Here is a 13428-nt window from a genome sequence, read left to right as displayed (position 1 = left end):
GCACGCTATCTCTACTCAAGTTGGCTTCACCCGGACTTGTTCTGCAGCCAAACATTGTTGGATTGTTTGTCTTTTCACTGCCCTCATTTTTTTAACCTTCAAGCTCAGTTTGTATAACTGGAGGAACACCTTATGCAATCACAGGGCTGGCGATTGATAAGAACTAGAGAGCACCTCTGTTGGTTTCTCTGAGGGTAAAAGCTAACGTTTATTCTCCTCCTCTTCTGTATCCAGCAGGGAGTTTCTGAACTGGAGCTGCAGTTTGATTCTCTGCACACAGCTGCTGAATGTTGTGATGGTGTAGAAACGGAGATATCCTGTCTTGAGCGTCTACAGCTGCCTGAACTAGCTGCACAGTGCCTGGATACAACAACAGGAGGGAGCTGGGTAGAAAACTGCTCAGTGGAAAGCAGCAGTAGTGTTAATTGTGGACCTGGTGAGACTGAGAATTCAGAGAGAGACTGTAGTTTGTCTGTGAGTGGTCCAACGTCAGAGTCCCCGGAGCATGGCCTTGGCCCCCCAGAGGACAGGGTGTTTCCCAGTTCAAACACTGGGCGAGAGTACTGCCAAACGGAGGAGGAGGGAACGGAGCAGCCTGTTGTTTCCACCCAGAGTTTGAGTTTGTGCGACAGGAGTGAAGGAGCACAGAGTGAGGCAGAAGGGGAGAGCCTCACTGTGGGAATCCAACCGGCAGCAGGCTGTGGTAAACAGGGAGAGGAAACTGATAGAGGAGAGGCTGTGATCCAGGAAGGACAGGAGGCTGCGGAGGGAAAGGAAATATCAGAACAGGAAGCCGAGGACAGCACAGCTACAAGGAGGGAGGAGGAGACCAACTTTGAGTCAAGTGATCTCATTACGCCCAGTGACGACACAAAAGCTTCAGTCATGGGCCAGTCTCCATCTTCGGAGGGCTCTGATGTATCCGAGAACTCTGATTCTGAAATGAAGGAGTGCTTACAGGAAGAAGTTGGGAAAGTAGAGATGAATCCTAGCCAGGAGCTCTGTGACGGACTCTCTTTAGAGGAGGAGAGGACTGAGAGTGAAGGGTTAGCGAACCCTCTATCAACCCCAGGGGACCCTCCCAACCCATCACTGATAAACTGTGGTGATGTAATCGAGGGGCCTGAATCTGCTGTTCCATGTCTCTTGATAGAAGGCCTCCATGAGGGGGAACCTCCGCCAGACATAAACAGCCTGGAACAAAACCAGGAAACAGCTGTTAGGGATTACGCTACAGAGCAGGAGTGGGGCTTGGCTTCAGAAACCAGTTGTCATTCTGGGAATTGTACTGGGACCGCCAGTTGTAAAGAGGTATATGGTGAAGACGTAGCTGAAACTTGTGGATACAGTATTGAAAGTACCAGTATGCCTGGTGTGGACAAACCTGGTAACTCTATGGATTATATACGGACAGATCCATCACCTGAAACAGTGCCCAGCTCCAGTGACAGACAGGCTGATCCTGATTCAGGGATGACTCATGGCATCTCCAGTGATGATGATGGCAGTTTTCAATCAGTTGGAAGCTCGACAACAGAAATATTCCATCCCACTCGGGACAATGCTAGTGTAGAGGATAAGGAGTTTCTTCAGGAAGAACAGTCCTCAACAGGATTAAAGGTGGAGAATCCAAATGATTCAAAACCTGGTGAACATTCTTTATCCGTGGACGCAGGGCTCCCCTTGGAGCCGGGCACTGACGGTGCACCACCATTGAAAGACTGCAGTGGCACTGAGCCTGAATCACTGTCACCCAGCCTCCAGACAATGAAGACTTTGAACGCTGAGGGGACCGTAGAGGAACTCACCCTAGAACCTTCCAAAGAGGATCTGTCGTTGAGTCCAGCGCTGTCAGAGAGCATCGATGCATCAACGGTGAAGTTCGATGATAGTGAAACTGGAGAGGCCAGTGACTCTGAACTAAATGAAGAGATTGAACATTTGGCATCAGAGGTTACCAGCAGAGTTTTACTTGAAGCCTGTGCATCTTTTGCAGAAAAAGGTAGAATGATTGTTGATGGAGACCCTCCGTCAACTGATACTAGTGATAAATCTGCAGTGGAAAAGATCGGGGATGTGCAATTGCTTCTACAGCAACCTGAAAAGGTTAATTCAGAGATGACAGCAGTTGAGAGGTCACCTGATGAGGGAGAAAGTCACTCAGAGGATCAGACTGATGCATCGTCATCACAAGGTGTCACTCCACTTTCAGACAGCGCAGATGCCAATGCCCTTGAAGTAGAACCACCCTCTCCAGACGATGAAGCGTCAAGTGACACAGTGGATGGAGTCCCTCAAAGTGCAATACAAGGTGGGCAAGCACTGATTTATTTCAGGTTTATTCTAGTTTCACACACTCCCATACATCACAGGGCAATATGTTTGTCAAAATCTTGTTCCTAAACAAATATACTAAATCAGATTCAGTCCTCTGCTGGTGATTAATGGCAACAGCTCCACAAAGCTAAAGGCAGCATAGCTCACTATAATTATGTTCAGAGGTTTTTGGCTTTTGTGTGACATCCTGTTGTGAAGACATCCTTTGCCTAGTCCGTCTGCTTTTAGAGGTGCAGCTGTTAATCAAGTGGAAGTCGACTATAAAATATATATTATATTATGTATTATATAATATATATATATATATTATGCAACTTTTTTACAGGCATATATGCAAAAAAGAGACAGGGCCTTAATATATAAAGAAGCTCAAGTTTTAGATACAGGCCTACTTTAAAACCTCATATTTACACTTCTATTTTCTTAAAACCTTAGAGGAAAGCAGACAAAGAATATAAAACTATATACCAACATTGTACTTGAAAAAAAAAGACAACAAATGTCAAGATGGGTTATAAGAACCTGCTTTCAAAATGTTTTTTTTTCTGATTAGGATGGGCTGTAAAAGCAACATTGTGCACCTCTAAATTTATCAACATTTGTTTTAATGACTGATTAATTGGTTTAGGTGTTTTTTTTAGACATAAAACTAAAGTTTAGTTTCTGTCTCATGCGCACTCTGGCTTACAGTGTGTCAGCAGGCAAAGTCACATTACCAGTGCATGTGACTGAGTCTCAGATGTACAGCGAGAAGGCTGGGTTCTCCAAAACAAACATACACAAGCTCGCTGATGTGAGCATGGAGGAGGAAGTGAGAGTCTCTCTTCTCTAAGTGAACTTGCAGCACTCCTCTGTTGGCAATTTTCAGTCATCAAGAATAATTGAGCTGGACCCAAGTCCAATAAAGAAAGGTCAAGGGCAAGGTTGGTGCTGTGCGTCACACAGAGAGAGGGGTGTCATTATGAATGAGGAGATGTATTTACAGCCTGACTGAGGAAGCATCAGGTAACATCATAGGTGATCAGAGACAAGCTGTCTGTTGTTGCATGGATTCACAATCAGGTTGTGAATATTTTGTCTGGATTCTAGTGGATGTTTAAAATCACAAGAAGGTGAACAGTTGTTTTTCGTGGAGAGATGTTTCTGAGACTTTTCCACTCGGGTCTATCATTCATCAAATCAAGTTCACTTACATAAACCTTCCAAGAAGTAATGCATCTCAGGTGATTATACAGGACTGTCTGGTTTCTGTTTTTTACAATCAAAGTATTATTATTATTATTATTATTATTATTATTATTATTATTATTATTATTATTATTATTATTATTATTATTATATATATATTTTTTTACATTCAAATGGTTATTGTCCCTATGAGAAATATATCCCCTCAGAAAGCTTTAATAGTACATATAAATGAAAGACACAAGTTGCTACATCACTGTAGAACACACTCACACTTCTCAATGTTTCTGCAGTCAGGGTAGACACTTCCTGTCACTCTAAACACATATTACTGATTCCTGTATTTGGAAGATTTGCAATTGAGCTGATCGCATTGTGTTGTGTGTATCACTCCAGAGGTGGAATTCGTCATGTCTGAAGAAACTGTAATCCGTGCAGAGGAGGAAGAAAATGGCCCAACAGTAGAAATGGACTCCTCAAAGGTGAGCTCAAAGTTTAAGTCTATCTCTAATAATGTTGGCTTTGTTGGAGACGGTGGTTTAATCAACATTAGTCTTAAGATGAGTCATTGTTTGTTAAACCTTTGAAACACCCATAATAATCTCTGGCATGAAGTTGTGAGCAAACAGACAACCACACTCAGCTCCTGGGAAATGACATGAGGTAAAATGAGGTGTGGATTTTAGTCGAGTTTTTAACAGCAGATATTTTGATGGAACTAAAAATATCACTAAATGGTGGATTACAATGTCATTACCTCAACCTAGGCTTCTTCTGCCATGGCAAGTCAAAATGCCTGTAAATCTGATTCATTCAGGAACTACAAAGCAAAAGGACAACTAATGTGTTAGAAAGGATATCAAGAACTCATATAGCAGGATTTTTTTGGAATGCAAAAACTTAAACATGTGGTACAGAACAGCTTGATTTTTGACAGGAGGGAAAAGAAAAAATTAATGACGGTCATGAATGAACATATGAAAATAACTTATCTTCCTGCCAAATGCACTCTTAATAAACCTGGAAAGATTTCCTTCTTTTATTTGTAAAATGTGTGCAAGAAAAGGATATGAAGATCTAATACAACCAGAAATCAGATATTACTAGCTTTTGAACAGCTATAATTTCCCATCCCACTCCACCAAGCCCTGTATGTCCATGTCACTTACATACATGAGAATGATAATGTGCCTTATATTGACTGTGGGTTTCCTCAGACATGTGTAGTAAATATATTGTACATGTTAACTGTAATACAAGACAAGTTCATAATCACCATCTATTGTTTATGTGGTCTAAGATGGGCTGCATGCATTCAACAACAGATCTCAGCATCATGCGTCCAAATACAACTGTTTGATAACCAAAGTTTAAGACATGAGTTTTGTGTGACAGATTTCCACTGTTAATAATTTAATAATCTATTTCCAGTTAGCATGGCCAGTCGCACCGCAGATTGTAATCATGCATCTGTAGATTTAAATTAAAGCTAAGCTTGCAATCCTCATCTGCACAACAGAATTTAATAGGATTTTTTTATGGAATAAAGCCCAATAAAGTGTTCAGTGAATTGAATCCAGGCTTCTTTTGTTACTGGTTTCCTAGGATTGCTGCTAAATGTTTTGGTGTGGAGATAGTTTGTTGTTATTGGCTTTTCAGAATGTGTATCTCTCTTTTTTATTTTATAATGTACCCAAGGAATCCACAGGTCATTGTTATAAAATGTTTTCCCTAGCTTAAACACACAAAAAAAACATTTAGTATTGTGTTGAAATGTAAATTCTAAAATGATTTTGCAGCAATTGCAATGAGTTGCAAAATCTCCCCAGGAAAGTAAAAAGTCAAGAATGGCAAAATTTTGGAGGAGGAAGAACAGCAGGGTTTGTTTACAAGCAGCTTGATGTGCCAACTAGAGTTCAGGAATGAAGCTGTCTGGAACATTTTTCCCTCTCATTAAAACTTTCAATATGTCTCTTTTTTTTGGTGAGTTCAGTCATTCAACAATAAATCTATTACCTGTTGGAGTGTCTCTAAGGATCACCATGGCATTTACTTGACTGTGAAATGCAACAGGATCTCCCTTCCTCATCCTGTGGGAGTCATGTTATGCAGCTCATTTTCTGTCTCAACTGAGCACATGGATGCGATCTTCAGCTTTACTCTGAAATGTTGCTGACTGACAGATTCCTTAGCAGCCATAGACTGGAGTGGCTCTGCTTATTCCTGGGTTGCGGTCTCAGTCAGTGGCTTGTTCTGAATGCCAGATGTCTGACTGCAGCCTGCAGGGCCCTGGGGTCGCCAGCAGAGGGCACTGTAGCCCCTGTGGCATCAATGGAGTTTTTCCTCTTGATCAGAGAGCGAATTTAATGACATGCCATTTGATCCTGTTGAATCCTTCTGTAATTTCTGTGATGTGCAGGCAATTTTTAGTCATGCTGGTGTCAAGCAAACTATAGTACTGTAGGAGATAAAGGTTTTAAGGTGTGAAGTAACACTGCTTGAATAGCAATAATATTTAGATGGAAAGTGAAACATTCATACATTCATAATATGAGCACTAGGAACAATTGAATTCACAAAACATCTTAATTTCTATTGCATTTCTATCATAATACGAATTTGGACAAGGAAAGAAAAGAAAGCAAAGGAAAAGAGATGAGGAGTGTGCAAGACATATTTATAGAGATTAAAAAAACAGATCACAGCTGGAGAACAAAATACATGTGTTAACAAGATATAAATGACAGCAATAACAACTTGCTATAATGCAATGATATGAAAGGTAAATGAGGCAATTAAAATCATGTGTCAGTATTTTGACAAGATCTGAGCTGTTCAGACAACAGATCATTTAGTCTTGCTTGATTCAGTGTGTATGACACCTCTCCTATATTGTGCATTTTTTTGACATACTTATTGCATTTTGATCCATAACTTTAGTGTTCATAATATGATTTTACCAGCAGCTCTTAGCCCTGTCCTCAACACATGAGCATGAGATGTATGTCTGAATTAGACTAGGATGTTAAGTTTTGTTTTTATTTTTGTCAGTGTTTTCCAGTTGGGCTGCATATAAACAAATGCATATAAAACACAAGGCACAAATATGAGATACCTGAAAATAGTGTTTTCAGTATGATCAGTTTCTACTCACTTCTCTACTTCTCTTCTCTACTCACTACTTACTTTACACACTTTTTGTTTATATATAACAAAGATTAAAGATGGTGCAGTTGACCATTATGATAATCGTCATTTTTCATGCAACAAAATATTATGGTTCCTGCTTCTCAAAGGTGGGGATTTGCCACTTTTGCTTTCAATAGTTTGAATAATGTCTATTTATTTGTAATAATAGTAAGGTTTGGGTTGGTTGAGTCTATTTCAAGACGTCTATAATCCAAACAATCAGTAGATAAATGGAAATGGATAAATAGAAATACTCATCAAAATAATCTGTTATTAAAATGAAATAACCATTAGTTGCATTCGAATACAAAATAGTTAATAGTTAGTTAGTATATAAATAGTCAATGTCCTCACTGATGGTCTCGGTTTGCTCATGTAGGTCATGTAGAGGCACCAGTATTAAAATGAGACTCTTTCAAAAACAATTACAAGTTACTTACCACTTTTAAAATTCATACTCAGAATAATTTCAGACAGCTTGTAAGCTTGGTTAACCTTACAACCAGGGCTTGTATTAGCTGACTATCCCCGGATTTGGGGCTCAAAGCATCAGGGGAATGTTGGTGTTGTTTACTATCAAACTAACCTCTTGATGTACAAAATAGCTAGGAGCTAGCTGGTTAGCATGCTCACTCCAGCAGCTTTTGCTGCAACACAATTCAGACGTATTCACCATAACCATACCTAACAGACAACCATAATCAAAACTGTTACTTAAAGTTTGAATGCTTCTTGTACCTTTAAGGCCATGCAGCAATGATGTGTGCGTGTGTGTGTAGACTTTTCCAGCCGTTAAGTTATTTGAAAGTTAATTTGAAGTTAATGTGCACTATCTGATTTCTTGCTGTACACTTGGAGCAATATACAGATTCCACCAAACAGCAGTTTCTATTCAAATTTATATATTTTATGTGCAAACACTGTGGTCCATCGGGTTCAACGGCTCGTTTGCAGCGTTTGTCGGAACAATGATACACCTGTAGGTATGTGAAAGTCTTGGTTTTGATTTGGGTGTATTTGTTTTTTGGCTGCCTGGATTCATGCCTTTGTGCTATTGGTCAGCTAATGTCAGAGCTGCCAGGGACAACCTGCAGGTTGTAGGGACTACCAACACATTTACATGGATTTAGATATCATCCAGGAAGTGCTCGACCATATTGTGCAGGATGTCTCTTAACCCCAGGAGTGCAAATTGGATTTCAGAGGTGGTGGAGACCTTTGTCATTATATTTGCTGTCATTTATCATAATGACACATTATGTAGAAAATTGTAACTTATCAGTGGTGGTCAAAAATCAAGGAAGACAGGAGAGAAACCCACCGTGTCATGTTATTTTTTTTACTAGTGTGAGAAAAAATATTTTATGAATAATACTGAGATTTGGCAATGCTTTATTTCAGTCGATTTCTAGTTTATCCCTCTAGCCTCTCAAAGTAAGAGAAGCAACCTCTCCTGCCTCTATGGACCAGCCTCCCCATATATTTATATATTTTTCACTGCATGTGTTTACCAAAGATACCCAGAGTGTTATACAGAAACCCTTGTGTGTCTGCAGTCCACCCTGCTGTGTTCTATTTTGAGTATATCAGAGTGCCTGTACAGATGTGGAAACAAAATTGCCTTTAAATTGAGATGATTTAATCTGAGTTGTCTGGGGACTGAATACTTCAAAAGATAGACAACAAATTAATCAGTAACTTGGAATATGTAATAAGAAAAAATGTATTATCTCCAGCAGAATTTCATCAAATCAAAACATCTAGTGAGGCCACAAAAATATTATCTCGTCATCTTATTGGTTTACTCCCTGTTGCCTAATTAATCATTCAAAGCAAATACTAATTAAAACAGATAAAACCAGTTGCAGTTTCAATTTAGTTTGAAATTTGTAGAGTTTCATCTGATGCAGTGCATCAGAGGACACCATTCACAGCAATCACCATCATTTAATTTTTTGTAATGTGTGATTTTTGCATACATGTGCCTCGTTATTGAATATTCAAGTAGGTTTTTTAAAGAATTGATATTGCAATACTACTTTTAACCATAGCTGTATAGCATAACGCAGGCCTACCCACAATAAATCGCATGTGGGGAAAAAATCTGAAGTATTATCTGCTCTGGAGAGTAGCCAGTCGACTCTAGCTCTGTCTTGCAACTGCTACCATTTTTGTTTTTGCTGTTTACAGTGCTGCTATTACATCATTCCTAACTTCTTTTTTTTTTTGAAGTGGCCACCGGCCAGATCCATCATCTTAGAGAGATGCAATCACTCCCAGAAGGCACCTCACAGGTGGCCTCAGTCCTCCTCCAGCAGGGGGTGTTGAATCTCAGCAGCATAAATTCTGATGATTGGATAACATTAACTGGAGTAACAATGCCCTACTGTCATCTGTCACACTCTAACAATGGACCACTTTGGCTGGACAAGAGAGAGACATTCACAACCTCATTGAGAGAGAGAGAGAGAGAAAATACAAAGAGAGAGAAAGAGCAAAAGCATGAGTCAGGCAGAGTCAGGAGAGAAGTTGAGAGGCACAAGAGGAAAAGAAAAGGGAGGGAGGGAAGAAGAAAGGGAGGGAGGAAAGAGTGGAAGGAGGGAGGGAGTTGAGCTGGAGTCTGGTAGGAGGCTTCTTCTGTGGCCAGATGTGAAGCTTAGCACACAGCTTCAGCTCTCCTCAACAGTGTTTTCTGCTGGATTTTAACCTCCTGCCCAGTAAACCTGCTTTGGATATTTAAAGGAAAATGTACGAACGACACAAGCGGAGGTACAGTCTCTGCGCCAAAGGAGAGAGAGCTGTAGACGTGGTTTTGATAAAGGTAGGCCACCTCTCCACACTCTCAAACAAAGTTGCTCTGTATGATAATACTGCTAGTGCTACGGTAATAACAGTCATTTGATCAGAGGTAGTGAAACGTAGTTGTTAAGTCCTTGAAACTGATAAAATAGTGACAAAAGCAATAAAAGCAAGGTAATGAGTATAAAAGCAGAACTGAAATCATAAAAGTGAACCATGAAAGCGAGGTTGAACGTAATAATTACATCAAATTAGATCCATTAAAAAGAGTTTAGTGAAGTGAATCAGCAGCTCAGGCTCCTCAGGTGGAGCATTTTTAAAGGCCTGATCAGACAAAGATCTGGAGAAAAAAGTTATTTCCTATGCAAAACATAAACATAACCATAACCGTCACAAAGTGCTTCAGCATGTTTGGCCAAACCTGTATTCGGCCGCCAGAGATGTTGTGATGTGTTTCGCTGTGTTGCACCCTGGGAGATGATTGCATGGTAGTTGATAGTGGCCCTCCAGACACAGAGTGCTGATTATTTTGGGGTGGAGTGTGGTTTCTGGATGTTCGCTGCATGAGTATGCTGTGTGTGACAGCGAGACACATGCCAGTACTCTATCCCTCTCTGTGGAATAACTGTGTATGAAACTTAATGAGGCTCAGCCAGTTTAAGGTCTTTCCGGGATTATTTGGTCAGACTAGTTGGTGCTCGTCGGAAAAACTACAAAGGTAAAACAGAATATCAAGTCCAATGATGTTCTTAAAGTGTCTTCTCAAAGAACAGAGTTGGGATATTTCTCTCCCCCTCAAAGGTCTTGTCACCGTACCATAATGGTTCTATGTCAGACCATTTGAACTGGGTGTACTGTGGAATCTTTCTGAATTGGATCTTAACAGCGCCCTAAAGTGCTATTTAAAGCCTAAATGCCACTACATATACTAAGCCCTGTAAGCCATTTTTCCACAGTGCCCTGGATTTTCTCTTTGCTGTAGGACTGCAGTGAGTCCTGTTGATTGTTGGTGAAAGTGTTGTGATGAAACTGCTCCAACCAAGATATATACACATATGTTTCTGATTAACAGATGCCTCCTGAAAAATATCTATAACTGTACAACCCATTTGATTTTATTCTGTGTTCTTCATGTTGTCACTTCACTCTGTCTGTCCTTTTTATCAAATGACCAGCCTCCACACTTTTAGCCATGCTAGTGGAATGGTTGGTCCCCCCAACACTTTGCACTGACCAACTGATACAATAAAGTTATTGTTTGGACTGATAAACAACAGCTTAATGGATTGCCATTAGGTTTGGTATAGACATCCAACAACCCTATAGATGAATTGTTGTAACTTTGGTGAGCTACTGACTTTTCACTAGCAGTTAGTTCAGAGCACAGACAGATTCTAACATGGCAGTAAACTTTTATATGACATACTGATGCAAGTCAAGTAGAACTGTTACTGGAACTTAACAGGAATGATTGTGATTTGACTGCTGGGAGAAGTAGCCCCCCTCTCATTCTCTTCCTGAAGTTTATTTCATCTTTTCTCTGGTAAAGGCCTTTTTGGGGAGGTCTGACTTGTCTCCTTGAGGCAAATTTGTGATTTATGATATTGGGCTATATAAATAGAAATGTGTTGACTTTATACATTCCCCTTATTACTATAACAGGGATACAACTTGTAGAATCTAGACAAACTATAGGTGAATAACCATCAAATAAAGCAGCCAGGACTGATTGAATTGGGCTTAAGCAAGTGACTCAAATCTGAGTTATTTCCTATTGCTTGAAGTGTGTTCATTGTAATCCAAACTAATAAGCAGTGACTGATGTTGAAGTCATCTTGCATAAACTAAACATCGAACTACAGTATGTTATAATGACTGTCATGCTGCTTGTGTCATTCAGAGGAAGCACAGAGCAGAGTGGGAGGAAAATACTGAATCTATGAAGTGGATTGCTCTGGTATATGTAACACCTCTCTTCAGTCTTTTGTCACTTTGTAAACTTGTTCCTGATGTCAGCTCCTCTTTTCACCTGAGGGGTGAAATAGCAAGGATGATCGCTTCTGTGTGTGTGTGTGTGTGTGTGTGTGTGTGTGTGTGTGTGTGTGTGTATTTGTATGTGGATGTGTGTTTGTTTGGGTGTGCTTGTGTGAAAGAGAGAGCGAGAGAGGGTGAGGGAAGGAAAGCGACAGATATGATGGTGTGGGAAAAGGCAGCGCCGGGCTAACGGTTTCCTCTGGCCTCAGATGGAAACAGGCATTTGGCCAAATGACTTCATTCCAACCAGCATTTCACATCCCAGCATCTCTGCTGGCTTGAAGTCACAAAACACATCATCACTGCACTTACTGAATACAGTAACTGCGAATAAGCCTTTATACTAACGTTTGTACTACAGTATACACAAGCACAAGCAACAGGCCGGGATGTAGGCCTTTAGTGTCCAACTCTTCTTTTCCTTTTAGGATGCCCATTTCCTTCTTTAGCACATTTCTAACATACTTGATCGTTTATGTTCACAGGCACAGTTGTTTACGCTACAGTTAAAGTGCTGCAATCAGACTGTAGTCTCGTTTGGTTATATGCTTGATTGACTCTCTGAAGATGTTTCTACTTTTCTAGAATGACACTGACAGTGCAGACCTCCACGAAAGAGGAAGTGCAAACTTCACAGCCATTATAATAGCTTCTTCTACTGAACATAACATTTAAAGGTTTACCTCAGTGTCTCTGGTGCAGTTTATTGCAGACAATTCACATTTGAATATAGGATTACTTAGTAACATGATTTGTGTTTTTTTTTAATTTTTTTTTATTTTTTTTTTTTAACATGACTCTGCTAACAGCCTGACTGAAAACACAAAGTCCTTGGTGGAGCTAATAAAACAATCCAGTTGTTCCCCATTTTTTTTTTTTTAAAAGTCCCTCAATTAGACAACCCAGATTCAATCCTCCACCATTCTCAAATTCTTCTGCAAAACCCTGTTGCTGTCAGCTCCACTATTCTGTTGTTGACCATGGCCTCCCTGTAAAGCTTATTATGATTTCAGTGGAGGTAGTGCTTCATTATTGGTCTGAAAATCCCAAACATGTCCTGTGTAGCAGCTGGGTCATTGTCTGACAGATGATATGTTTGCTTGTATGCTGTTTTAAGTTGTAAAGTTGAATTCAGTGCACCGCCAAGGTAAAACAGATTATAGCCTTGGCCTAAGGTCTGCTGCAGGCCGCCCTCAGGGATCAAGCCGTGTGTACATACCTGGATGGAAACAGTCATTCAGTCAGCCATGGCATCCTTCAATGCTGTGGAACCTCTCTGTCTGCCTGCCTATTTAGAAACAAGGCAGCGGTCCAAGTCCTGCCTGCACTGGCACACACACACACACACACACACACACACACACACACACACACACACACGCATGCACGCACGGTTTTATTTTTAAACCAGATGTGTTTTTACTGGGTACAGTTTAGATTCCCCCGATGCTACAAATATGCACTGGGCTGTTCAGAGCTGCCAGCTTTCTGAGGGGGGATTGGTTCTTTACTCTGACTGGTTTGTAAGCCTGCTTACTGATTGGTCCACTGAGTGTTTCGTTAGCTGTCTGGATAAAGTGGTGCTCACTAACTGACCATCATCTTGTGCCTCTTGGTTTGTACAGGCCAAAACATCCTCAGCCCTACTGATGTCGCTGCTTATTAAACCCTACCCTATCCTTTTGTACTCCAGTAGTTTATTCAGGATAAATTAGCTTTGCCCATTGATGATGTAAACAGAATTATGACTTATTTGTGTCTGATGATGTTTGTGACCAGAAAGCTGAAGGTCAGGTTTTTGTTAAGCTCCATAAATTCCAGATGATTAAGTCACAAAATTGAAGAGAATTTAAGTGGGAAGAATCATAAGCAAGTCACAGA

The 13428-nt window shown here is 40.3% G+C and overlaps 1 protein-coding gene across 11 annotated transcripts in view; it reads left to right on the top strand.

Annotated features, from left to right (window-relative positions):
• LOC119017646 (A-kinase anchor protein 13) overlaps nucleotides 1-13428 on the top strand; it is a 115009-nt gene that overhangs the window by 45076 nt on the left and 56505 nt on the right. For 7 of the 11 annotated variants that reach the window (XM_037094472.1, XM_037094469.1, XM_037094480.1 and 4 more), the window contains exons 8-9: nucleotides 235-2311; nucleotides 3922-4007. In XM_037094472.1, the coding sequence (XP_036950367.1) occupies nucleotides 235-2311; nucleotides 3922-4007 (2163 nt within the window). Of the gene's footprint in view, nucleotides 1-234; nucleotides 2312-3921; nucleotides 4008-9385; nucleotides 9536-13428 lie in introns of those variants that run through there. The other 4 variants (XM_037094478.1, XM_037094471.1, XM_037094479.1 and 1 more) reach the window with 2 other exon arrangements.

Source organism: Acanthopagrus latus, chromosome 4 (genome assembly GCF_904848185.1).
Source record: "Acanthopagrus latus isolate v.2019 chromosome 4, fAcaLat1.1, whole genome shotgun sequence".
Taxonomy (NCBI): Eukaryota; Metazoa; Chordata; class Actinopteri; order Spariformes; family Sparidae; genus Acanthopagrus; species Acanthopagrus latus.
This window is presented reverse-complemented; position numbering and strand designations above follow the sequence as displayed.